The sequence below is a fragment of the Silurus meridionalis genome, chromosome 23 (assembly GCF_014805685.1).
Source record: "Silurus meridionalis isolate SWU-2019-XX chromosome 23, ASM1480568v1, whole genome shotgun sequence".
In the NCBI taxonomy this organism is placed as follows: Eukaryota; Metazoa; Chordata; class Actinopteri; order Siluriformes; family Siluridae; genus Silurus; species Silurus meridionalis.
Genome location: NC_060906.1, coordinates 8,619,846 through 8,632,345, shown reverse-complemented (window position 1 = coordinate 8,632,345; position 12,500 = coordinate 8,619,846). Strand labels below are relative to the sequence as shown.

Here is a 12,500-nt window from a genome sequence, read left to right as displayed (position 1 = left end):
GAACAGCACAAAAGCGAATACCCGACGCTGTTTGATGTGCTGTTTTTTTTATGCCTTTTTTCCCTATTTTTTTTTTTTTTTTTTTGGATGTTTGTGTTTTTATTTAGGAAGTTACTCTTCATTTCGGTTTGAACACCTTTTATTTTTCTCAATATTTCTTAATAAAAGAGATATATTCATATTTGTTTCATTTAATTCATCTCAAAAGCATGCATTTGTGTCGATGAACATCTCATTCCCATCGGTATAACGAGCGCTTTCGTCATTGTTTACCAACAAAACCTACATAATGTTTAGTCACGTTGTCTTCTGTACGGCATCTATGAATTTCAACATCATAAAAGTGCACATGACTGTATGTGGGATACTGATAGACCTGAGAGGATTCACACTTTTACTGTACTGCACTAGTGTTCGTTCTTTTCCTGGTCGTTCCCCATTTTCAGAAGTTGTAATTCTGTGTGAAGTTTCAAGAGATTTACTTTTTGACCTGTTTTACTGGATGATTAACTGGTTGATCATTGGTTGATCTGATCCCATACACTCTCATTCGTTCACTGTGCCTGCTGGTAATCAGGGCTCCCAGCCAGAAACCAACACCTGAAATAATCATGAGGAGGTTGTTTCTATTCTGCAGTGTGGCAATTTGTTAGGATAAAGACATTTGAAAGAGTAGTTGGAAAACTTGCTGTTTGTCATTTTTATAGGCAACATGGACATGCAATTGGGCGTAGTATCAATGAAAACAGTATCAAACATTAGGGGGAAAAATATAAGTCCATACCGTCATTCATTCACACGTGTTTTTTTTTTTGTTTGTTATTTTTTTTATTCAAATAATCACAGTAAATTACTGTTAATAGTTCATATTAATAATATGGAGTAAGGCACGGTGAAGTATTTGAATCCGATTGATTGTTTACTGCATTTCTCAGTTTCTTTCAGTTGCTTAAGTGCTTTTCTCACTTTTCTAAAAATAAGAAACCAGATCATCAAAACGTTTAGTTGTGGATATGAGAATGCACTGTTTCAGTATTTCCTGTTGTAAACTACGTTTTTCATTTTTCAATGATTGAAAATACACAAGGCTGCATTTCTTCTGTACGACATCTATGAATTTCAACAATACCAATGTACAAATGACTGTATATGGGATATCGATTGCAAGAGACCAGACAGAATTCACACTTTTACTGTACTAAAGTTCATTTATTTCAATCAATTATTTGAAATTAGAATTCTGTGTGTTGCTCTGTCTGTAGATGCTCCACGAGATTCACCATTGACCTATTTTACAGGCCGTGCACTGCCCTTCAATGGTGAAATTACAGATTCATCTGCACAAGACACATTTACTAAAAAAAAAAAAAAGAAAAATAATTTTGTAGATTATTACGACTGGTTTAACCATTTTGCATTCAATGACAATGAGGTTGGGGGTTAAAACTATTCAGGTGAGAACCAGTATAGTATATTTTGATCAACATGAACATAAACAATTGACCCTGTGGGAAACATAAGACACTTGTACAAAATAGATGAAGTGAATTTACCAACGTATGAACAAATAGCTTTGAGAAGTTCATTTCTGATCTTAGAAAAACTCCAAAGCAACTGAGATAAACTATATATATGTGTGTGTGTATATATTTGTTTCTTTTTTAATCCAGTATCCTTTTAAGAAAATGGTTGATGAATCATTTATCAGCAAGTATAATCCAAACTGGCTATCGGTAAAATCCGCTATTAGTGACGCATTAAAATGACAGTCAGTGGCTGCATTAACAGTAATAAACAGAGACAAATCAAAGACGTGAAAACCGGGTTCGATGGTGAGAGGGAGAGGAAATTGCGGTATTGTCTTCTAAGGCGAGATATGCGGCTCTTCAGCGGGTTATCTGTGTGTGCAGGAGACGCCACACCCTCTTGGTTTGCACTCTTTCCCCAAAACAAGGGTGAACACGCATATATATGTATGTGTGTGTGTGTTTTTATCCCCCGAGAAGAAGCATGACAAGGCGTGGCTGGTAGAGCCTGTGTTTTTTTTTTTTTAAATTGGGTGTTGGCTTAGGCACATGCTATCTTCACTCGAACATGTCCTGACCCCGCCCAGATAGCGCCTGGCACCCGACCTGTGCCACTCCGCCTACCAGCATTACCTCATCATCCCCCGGAGGAAGCCCTGCGCTCGTTCCTTTATTTGTTTTCCCAACCGCGCTGTACTCCGCAGACGTGCAGGTAGCAAAACCCGGTCTCAGACGCTGATAAACACAGCTGGACTGTGGGAGATTCCTGCACCAGACCGTACCTGTACCTGCCTCCACCTCTTCCTTCTCGTCCTCCTTGTGCTCCTCTGGAGCTGAGAAATGGATTTAGTTAAAGACTAAACAGAAGAAGTGCTCTTTTTTTTTTTTTTTTTTTTTGTGTTGTGTTGAAAATGTAACAGAAACCGTGAGAAGAAGAAGAAGCTTGTGTAATGCTGGAGTTCAGGTGTCACTTCGCTTCTCAGAAAAGATGAAAGGTCGCGAGTCGTCGTTGTTTACCGCGCACCTGGAGTGAAAGTGGTGCACCGTTCACATGGAGTTTCTCAAGAGCCTCGTGCCAGCCGTGATCTCCGGGGACGGTGGAGCGGCACTGGAGACCGGGGGACTGTTGCCACGGGAGACGGGTCCTCGCTTACTGAGGGTAAAGCGTCTCAGTTTGCTGTCGATGGGCCCAACCATCGAAGAAGACCACGAGGGACCAGGCCAAGACACTCGACTTTCCCGGCTGATCCGACATCGTGCCAAAGGTACAGCGGAGGTGTAACACACACCAAACAAAACGTCATGACAGCTGCAACTAATAAACTACATCATGAGGGACAAATACACCGTAAACCCACCTACATTATTATTATTATTATTATTATTATTATTATTATTTTAACTCTTTATTTTTAGTGTGGAAAAAACAAACAGCAGTACAATAAAATTAGTTTCTACCCCTTTTTTAATTCTTGAATATGTACATAATACAAACACGCTACAAATAAACAAAAAATAAATAATTACATTAATTAATTAAAGAATAATAATGACTTGGGGGAGGTCAGAAATATTCTTTATAATTCAACTCCTTAATAAAAGTTGTTGGTTGTAGGACCTCAGTATGTAGTAGAGGCTGTAGGAAAAAGCTAACGAATTTCCAATATATAATAATGAAGTGCAAAAACCATTCAAAAAGTAATGCACATTATTTGATCAACGAATGTCATAATTTTTTGTTCTCAATCGCAGATTAGGATTGTGATCCCAAATACACCTGAGAATAAGATCATGAACATCCCGTTCCACATTTAGTCCACGTTCGCTGTAATAATAACCTCCACTCTTCTGGGAAGACGTTCCACTAGAGTTTGGCTTTTGATTGATTTGATTCGGAGATTTGTTCTCATTTCTGCTGGAACTGAAACCGAGGGCAGTCGTTTTGAAAGTAGTTTTGTTGCCCTCCTTTAAAGCGAAAAAGCAGGTTCTAACAGTTTACAGGAAACAGGAAAATCTCATGGAAATATCCATAGTATAGGGATTTTTTTTCCTGCCATTTTTCCTGGTTCTTTTTCAAATTGTTCCCACATATTTGGAGGCACACAATTGATTAAAATAGATGTGGGAGCATGAAATGTTTCCCTTCACTTGAACTTGGAGATCCAAACCTGTTCCAGCATGACAAGTACCCCTGTGCACAAATCCAGCTCCCTGAACATACGCTTTCTATGGGTTTGGAGTGGAAGATCTCCTGCTATAGAGCTTTTAAACACCTTTGGGATGAATTGGACTTGAAAGTCAGTACCTGATTTGACTAACATCCTTGTGGCTGAATGAATTTCCACGAATCTCTACAAAATCTAGTGGAACATCTAAAATCTAGTGGAAGTGTGGAGGTCATTATATTTATGTAAACCTTTACGTCATTGCAGTAGTTGTAGTCGAACAGAGGTTCCCGATGTCTGCACTTTTTACATACGTTATCTAGCAATAGTTTGTAGCATAGAAACGGTTACTACGCTTACTATGGGCTGCCCGTTGGCATGGCAACACCCAACATTCCATCCGTATCCTTTGGGAACTAGTTTAGTCGACAGAGTACAAACAGTTAACAGCAGCTTGGTCTCTGAATCGTTATTTACGTGATATTACGCACGATTTTATGGTGATGTTGTATAAACGTGGCTCTGGAATCCAGTGACATTGAGAGGAATCTGAGTTCGGATTGTTTTTTTGTTTTGTTTTTAAGTGTTGTTTTGAATGCAAATCCTCACCGTGTGTGTGTGTAAGTGGCGTTCATGTTTACTGCTTTATAAAGTTGATGACTCGCCTTTGTGCAAACAGCTTTGTGTATAGAGGCTTGCCTGCCATGACATGCACACAGTCTGTGTGTGTGTGTGTGTGTGTGTGTGTGTGTGTGTGTGTGTGTGTGTGTGTGTGTGTGTGTGTGGCTAATTCCTTAACCTCGCCTCAGTATGTGTTATATACACAAACACAGGCTGGACCCTGATCTACAGGTTTGAGAAGCTGCCTGGCTGTTTAAAAACAAAACCAAGGAAGCCTGTTTGGTTCATTCACTTTCTGTAACTGCCTTCACACAAACCCATCTGTGAGACTCTTTCATTTTCAGTACAGTTCAGACTAATATATAAGTGCTAAATGATAAATAATATTTATAAAGGGGCAGTGGTTAAGACGCGGGTTACTGATCATAAGGTCCAGAGTTCAAGTTGCCACTGTTGGGCCCTTGAGCAAGGCCCTGAACCCCATCTTTTCCAGGGGCGCTGTATCATGGCAGACCCTGTGCTCTGACCCCAGTTTCCTAACCGGCTAGGATATGCAAAAACCTTGTAGAAGGTGGTATATAAGTGGTCAAGGCTTTGTGTGCCTCTGATTACTTTGTGCTCGTGGAGGCGCTGTATCATGGCTGACCCTGCACACTGACCCCCAGCGTCCTAAAAAACCCTGGGATATGGGAAAGAAAGTGTTTCACTCCGCTGTTATGTCCAAATGGATAAATAAAGGCTCTTCTTAATATAGCGCTCTCCGTGCAGCACACAGACAAACAGCATTTAAAACGCCGGTTCACCTCTAGAGGCCACTGTCGTAATAGCAGCAGACTGGAAGCCGGAAAAACTATCAGTGTATGAATTTTATTGATCGTCATTTGCTGAAGCTATTGGCTATCTGTGCCCTCTCGTCTCTAGTTCAGACGAAAGGACTGAAACAGCGTAGACGCAGACGTAATACGTGATAAGGAAGCTCGTCTCTGTGAATGACGACCTTGTAACCTGATCAATTTGAATATGGTTCATGCAAAAAAGAATGGGCAGCGAAACTGGTATTAGGCATGCACGTCAATTACAGCAGTTGTCGGGTTGTGCGTAGTCACCCCCTTACTCGTGTCTAACATAGCTTTATATAAATTCGGAAGCATTGCAAATCGTGTTCGAGCGTTTTCTTTTTGTTTGCTTGTTTCAGGTTTAGTCGAAAGAATGTCCTCTGTTTCACCATGTTTGGATTGAAATGCTTAGAGGGTTAAATGGTGCACACCAAGGCCGAAATACTAATGAATTAGTACCAATAAATACAACTTTGTGTGTGAAAACAGGTTGTTTTGGTTGTGATTGTGCACATAAGTGCTTTGGTTTTCTGTCCAAGTAAGCCATTTGAGAGGTAGAACACTTTCGAAGCATTTTTCCAGATCCGAGCCTTGAGTCAGTTCACTATCTGGTCTGAATAAACCCAGAAGGCTGCTCTTGCAATCAGAACGAGACTTTACGACAATTTCAAGCCACCATTACCTTCTTTAAGTCTGAAGGGCTATTCGAAAGAAAGAATTCCTCTATCTATTTCATGCCACAATCAGAGAACTCCGGGAGCCGCACCCTTTTCCAAATAATTCTGTACCACACCTATAACTCTACTGCATCTTTCTTTCTTTCTTTCTTTGGTTCCTCAGTTCTTTCTTTTTCTTTCCCCTGCCCCCTATCCTTTTCTACTCTCTTTAACTAAACATCAAAGGCTCATCTGCTTTGATGTGTCCAGCTTTCCGAGATGCTTTTCTGCTCACCTCGGTTGTAAAGAGTGCGTATTCTGCTCTTACTGTAGACTCAAACTAGCACCAACAATCATTCTTACTGTTCTCCGTACAGGAATTATGATCAAGCGTTCGATCAGTAAAGGACGTCCCTCAACAGTGGCGAACGACTTTAATTGAAAAAAATAAATAAAAAAGGTACCACATATGCTACACATGCAGCAGTTACAAGACAAAATACATCGGTTGCCTTTTTATTTTATTATTATTTTTTTTTAGAACTACTTTGAATTATTTTTATTTATAGCCAGATAATTGTCATGATTTTCTAAAGAAATATATATATATATATATATATATATATATATATATATATATATATATATATATATATATATATATATATATGTATATATATATATATATATATATATATATATATATATATATATATATATATATATATATATATATGTATATATATATATGTGTATATATATATATATATATATATATATATATATATATATATATATATATTAGGATGCACGAATATTCGCCACCGAAAATGGCCCAGAAGTGCGGGCCGCAAACAGAAACCGCGGCCCGCACGTGCATGTCTGAAACAACATGTCTGCGGTGTGGACGTATTTCAGTATATCTGAGAAAGACCCACAGATAGCGATTTGCAAAACATGTAATGCCGAAATTTCGTCTGCAAAGACTTTCTCTAAGTTGGGTTTAATTTATCACCTGAAATCCAAACATCCCGATCGCTATACTGAATATCAGAGAAACGCGGCACAGAAAAGCAAAACCCCTCAGAAAAGCACGCGCACTCCGTCTGTGGCGAACGTTTTTAAAAAGGCAAGATGTTTCCCAGTGATAGTGTTGTATTGTTGTATCTTTAAGCAGTTGCACTTGTTCTGAATGCACTTTGTTTTTATGAAAGAACATGTTTAATTGTACAACCTTTCAGTAGGCCAGAGGGCCTGTACATTAGTATTTAATGTACACATGAGTGCATTTAAGTTAAACATTTAAGTTTGAATTTTCATTTATTTTATCCTGTGCATTGTTGCAATGTGCTATAAATAAATATTTTCATAATTTGTAATTGATTTATTCTTTGAAACTTTAATATTAATTTATGCAACTGAAATGCCTTGATTTTAGTAAGGTTAGTACACAGTCATAGCCATAAATGCAATGGTAATAATAATTGGCATAATTTCTTTCGGTGTTTCGGTTTTCGGTTTTCGGCCTTGCTTTCCTCTTTTCGGTTTTCGGTTTTCGGTTTCGGCCCAGAATTTTCATTTCGGTGCATCCCTAATATATATAAATGCAAATCGATTATAATATTTCTTCGCGATTAATCACATTATTATTATTATTATGCGTTAACTCTTGATTAATCACAACGTAATGTACCTTAAATTAAATACTTTTCAGTATTTATTACTATAATCAACATGCCCATGGACTATTACGGATGCTTCATGCAAATCTATGTTTATTATTAGTGAAACCAGACTCAACATAGAGCATGAAGACTAAACATTCTTGTACACGTTCTAAAGTAATTACGTCGGTATCACTCAGGTCGTACTCACTTTTGTTGCCAGATATTCAGACAATAATGTTTAATGAATGAAAATCAATTCAATAATAAATTGTCCCCTGAGAAGATATAACAGTTGCTGTAGCGTGAGGGGTGCACTCACTTTTGTGAGACACTGTATATATTCAATATTTTAATAGACCCACTAGATTGAGTTCTGGTACGTATTTGTGAGGGGTTTCAATATATCTGCATATTATAACGTCCCAACCTGAGAATCCCAACCCGAGGATGCGACCTCATTAAGGGTTTTCCGGCTAAATCGCGGAAGTACATTTGCTATACAGCTCGACGTGTGGCTACATACACTGTACGGTCAAAAGTATTTGGACACCCATATTTCCAGCCGTATGCGGATCTTCGCCACACTGATGCAACACATTCGGAGGCACACAGTAATATCGGATGTAGTAGTGTTCGATTTTCCATTCACTTAAAGGAAGAGATTCAAACCTGTTCCAGCTCCATGAAGAAATGCTTTACATAGATTGGAGTGGAAGATCTGGAGTGTCCTGCTATAGAGCACTCAACCCTATTTGAACACCTTTGGAGAGGTTCACACCCAAACCCTGTGATATCTAAACCTTCTTCAAAGCTTTCCTCCATCCTGAATGCTGTTCAGCCTACGTACTAATCTTCCCCCATTGTCTGAGAACCTTCAAACAACCCCGAACTTCCTACTGTTATTAAAAGTGGTGAAGAGTTCAGAAGTTCTCAGGCAGCTTCTTAGAAACCGCTCTGATGCAGCATAAACCCCGTCTTATCTGCGTTCCTCAGCCAGCAGGGTTTTAGGGTTTTCCGCCTTCCTTTCAGTCTTCAGACGTTTTTCCGCTCGCCCCATGATTCATACTTGGATTGATGTTTTTGTCTCGCTATTTAAAGTGACCTGATGTATGTGAGTAAAAATTCCAGATCAGAACTTTGAAGGTCTCTCAACTCAATCCTTCTAATGCAGTAGACTTATATTCCAGCTATCCACTCCTGGGAAAGGGAAGGTCTTGCTCAACCTGGTTAGGATGTAGTATGGGCCCAATCTTTTACTGTTTCTAAGAATCTTAAACATTAGATGATATGTTATAAATGTATCAATAGGGCCTGTTTCACTCCCAGTCTACTGTAAAGAATGAAGGGTAGATCTGATCCATTTTTGTCATAAATCTACAGTAGGCTTTTACATGGCAGGTGTTTTGGGAATGCCCAGTGCTGGTTCCTTTTTGGAACTTTATACGTTTTAGATCTACCTCAAGGTTCCCTGCTTTTTTTATTGTTGGACGATTCCATTCTCCAGAACGTTCATCAAAAAGAGGACCATATCAGCTGCAAGTTTTGCCGCCAAAAAGACTATATAATTATATTTCTGTGATTAATTTAATGTTGCTATAAAGTACTATTATGCCTATCTGACTTCTATTTCTTTATACAAGTGGTCGGCTTCATGGCATCTGTTTAAACATAGTTCTTTTGAACTGTGATCTGTTTCTAAAGTGAATATAAATTTTAATAAAATGTTGGACACCAGGAAAAAAAAAAACACAACTTTGAAGGATACTGTATGGGTAATGGAGGATAAAATATGAATATTAAAACTCAAAGTGAAGGCACTTTTAGTATTCGTAATTTTTGGTATTAAATAGTGCATGGAGAAAAAGTCAGGTCGTAGCGTGATACAGCAAAAAAAAAAGAGATCCGTGGGCAAGAATTGAAACCGGGTGGCAGGAGCAACATTTGTCTCGTCAGTCACATCTTACCCAATCGTAAGCGTGTGTGTGTCCTCAGGTATGCAGAAGAAAGCTGATGTGCTTATGTTACACTTCAGAAAAGCAATGCATTCAGCTAGGATACACCAGGATACTTCCAGAATGTATTATTCTGGAATTATATCGCTAGAACAGTTACAGAAACATTCCACTTTGAGGTAACCAGCTCATTCAGAGAAACCACGCTAGTATTCTCTATACAGTGGAAAACACTTGCCGCGAAGTCGAACGCTGGATGAACTTACAGTGAAACCATCAGTGAGAAGAAATCGGTGCTGAAAGTGAAGCCTTTGTAGATGACCTGCTGGATTACTCCTGTTTATTCATACACAATGTAGGCCATGAAACACCAATATATTATACCCAAGCTAATGAATTATTAATGAATATGAATTCATTTTGGATTTGTCCAAGTCAGTGATGTAATGTTTTTTATTTATTTATATTAATTAATAAAATTATAGAGGGAAGAACATATTTTATATATATTATAGAGTGCTTATATAAGGCTAATAGCTGCTTATATAGGTGCTTATATAGCACTAATAGGTGTGTATATATAAAGCTAATAGGTACTTTATATAGAGCAAATATACAGTTGGTGCTTATAAAGAACTAATAGCTGTCTATATAGGTGCTTTTATAGAGTTAATAGGTGCTTATATACAGTTGGTACTGTTATAGAGCTAATAGCTGCCTATATAGGTGCTTATGTAGAGTTAATAGGTGCTTATATAGAACTAGTAGATGATTATATAGAACTAATCAGTGATTATATAGGTGCTTTAATATAGATATTAGGGTGATATACTGGTGCTTAGAGTTAATAGCTTCCTATGTAGGTGCTTATATAGAGCTAATAGCTTCCTAGGTAGGTGCTTATATAGAGTTAATAGCTTCCTATGTAGGTGCTTATATAGAGTTAATAGCTTCCTATCTAGGTGCTTATATATGGCTAATAGCTTCCTATGTAGGTGCTTATATAGAGTTAATAGCTTCCTATCTAGGTGCTTATATATGGCTAATAGCTTCCTATGTAGGTGCTTATATAGAGTTAATAGCTTCCTATGTAGGTGCTTATATATGGCTAATAGCTTCCTATGTAGGTGCTTATATAGAGCTAATAGCTTCCAATGTAGGTGCTTATATAGAGCTAATAGCTTCCTATGTAGGTGCTTATATAGAGCTAATAGCTTCCCATGTAGGTGCTTATATATGGCTAATAGCTTCCTATGTAGGTGCTTATATAGAGCTAATAGCTTCCTATGTAGGTGCTTATATAGAGTTAATAGCTTCCTATGTAGGTGCTTATATAGAGTTAATAGCTTCCTATCTAGGTGCTTATATAGAGTTAATAGCTTCCTATGTAGGTGCTTGTATAGAGCTAATAGGTGATGCGTTAATCAGAGCGACTCGTCTGCATGGTCACTGCGTGCGTTCATCAGAGTGCATCCGGAGGTCGTATTGAGAAAAAAGTCGTACAAGAGTCTGAAACCCGCTGCAGGAAATGTAGGCCAACGATCCTGTGCCCTTGTGCACATAGAACACGGTCCAGAAAGAGCGCACCATTTTCGCTCGGTGTCCGGAGTTACGTCTGCAGAACGCTTTTTCCTGTATGGCAAAAGACATCGGGGCGATTTGGCGGGGTTAGGTTACAGGTTATTGATTTGTACTTCGCTCTCATTCGGTAGTCCCACCCCATATTCCCAGTCTGTCTCCCGATCTCCTGCTCAGTCCAGGAAATGCACTCTCCTGGGGGAAAAAAGCCTTTCACAGACAGCATGGAGACACGGAGTCAGCTTTCAACCAAAAGAGGCGTGGCTCGCTTGCTCCACTCCACCCCAGCAATTTTACTATGAGCTCTGAATTCAGCCCCAGTGGCAGAAGATACATAATAGATGACATTCTGTCGGGTTGTTTCAGCTCAAAGCTATGACGCATCTTTTTTTTCTTTTTTGTGCTCCTCGGCGGTTCTGCACTCGGCGTGATGCTGCACCTCGTGCAACGGCGCACGTCCTCTTCAATCTGCATGTACTGTGGCCCCACCGTTTTCAATTATTCAATTACAATTATTAATTACAGCATTGTATTTGATATTATTGTATTTGTAGGTGCTTTTCTGGGCCTTAAATAATTCTAAACCGGGCTTATTTTTCAGACGTCCATGTGTCCATTTGATTTTTCAGCTATGGGGATAAAGTAAAGTTAAATGTAGGCCAAAGTTAAGGCCACTCGTTAACAATGTATTTCTGCGTGTTTTTGTTGTAATGTAGGTAAAATTTCATTTATAATGGTCTTAAAAAGTCTTAAATTTGTCTTGAAACCTGCAGATGCCCTGGAAAGGCAAATCCCATTGTGTGCTTTTTACATACTTTTTTTTTTGGCTTTGCAGATGGTCTTGTTGTATAAAATTTTTTTGTAATGTCATGCTGAATTTCCAAAATTCTATTCTCTTCTATTTCTAAAATAAGAAAGCGATATATCCCAATACAATCACTTTTGCTTACAGTATCGTTATGCATCGTTTGGCCAACCGCTGTATCGCAATACGTATCGTATCGCCAGATCCCATCACACCGTTCGCTTTTTAAAACCCCTGCAAATCAGCGTACATCAGAATTTTTTTAAATTTCATCGAAAAATTAATTTATTTGGTACAAAATAGGTACATAGACACACAGTCATAGATTTCCGCCAAAAAAAAAAAGCAATCACCATCATCATATGGCATTACATCACATCAGGACGGTGCCAATGTACTCGGTACTCCGAGTTGCTCTCGTCTACACAATGGCTTCCTTTCACGCTCCACGAGACTCGTACCCAGGAAAAACTAAAGTCAGACAGCGTGGAAAAATTCGGAAAGGCGTTTTGTAGAATCGGGGAAAAGGAGGATGGATCTAGTTTGATGTTCTTTTCTTTCTTTTTTCTCTCTCTCTTTCTTTTGTCCTTACTTCTAATATATTGATTGATAGTAAAAAATGCATGAGAAGAATGCCTTGTATTAAGCCTGGTCAGTTTTGTGCGTGTGAGTGTGATTGTGAGTGTGTGTGTGT

The 12,500-nt window shown here is 38.5% G+C and overlaps 1 protein-coding gene across 8 annotated transcripts in view; it reads left to right on the top strand.

The window, feature by feature from the left end:
- fryl (furry homolog, like) overlaps nt 1–12,500 on the top strand; it is a 110,542-nt gene that overhangs the window by 23,730 nt on the left and 74,312 nt on the right. For 4 of the 8 annotated variants that reach the window (XM_046835866.1, XM_046835862.1, XM_046835863.1 and 1 more), the window contains exon 1: nt 2,180–2,791. The exons of 1 other annotated variant lie outside the window; for it this stretch is intronic. In XM_046835866.1, coding sequence (XP_046691822.1) covers nt 2,578–2,791 — 214 coding nt within the window. In that variant the 5' untranslated portion in view covers nt 2,180–2,577. Of the gene's footprint in view, nt 1–2,178; nt 2,792–12,500 lie in introns of those variants that run through there. 3 more of the 8 variants (XM_046835871.1, XM_046835864.1, XM_046835865.1) reach the window with 2 other exon arrangements.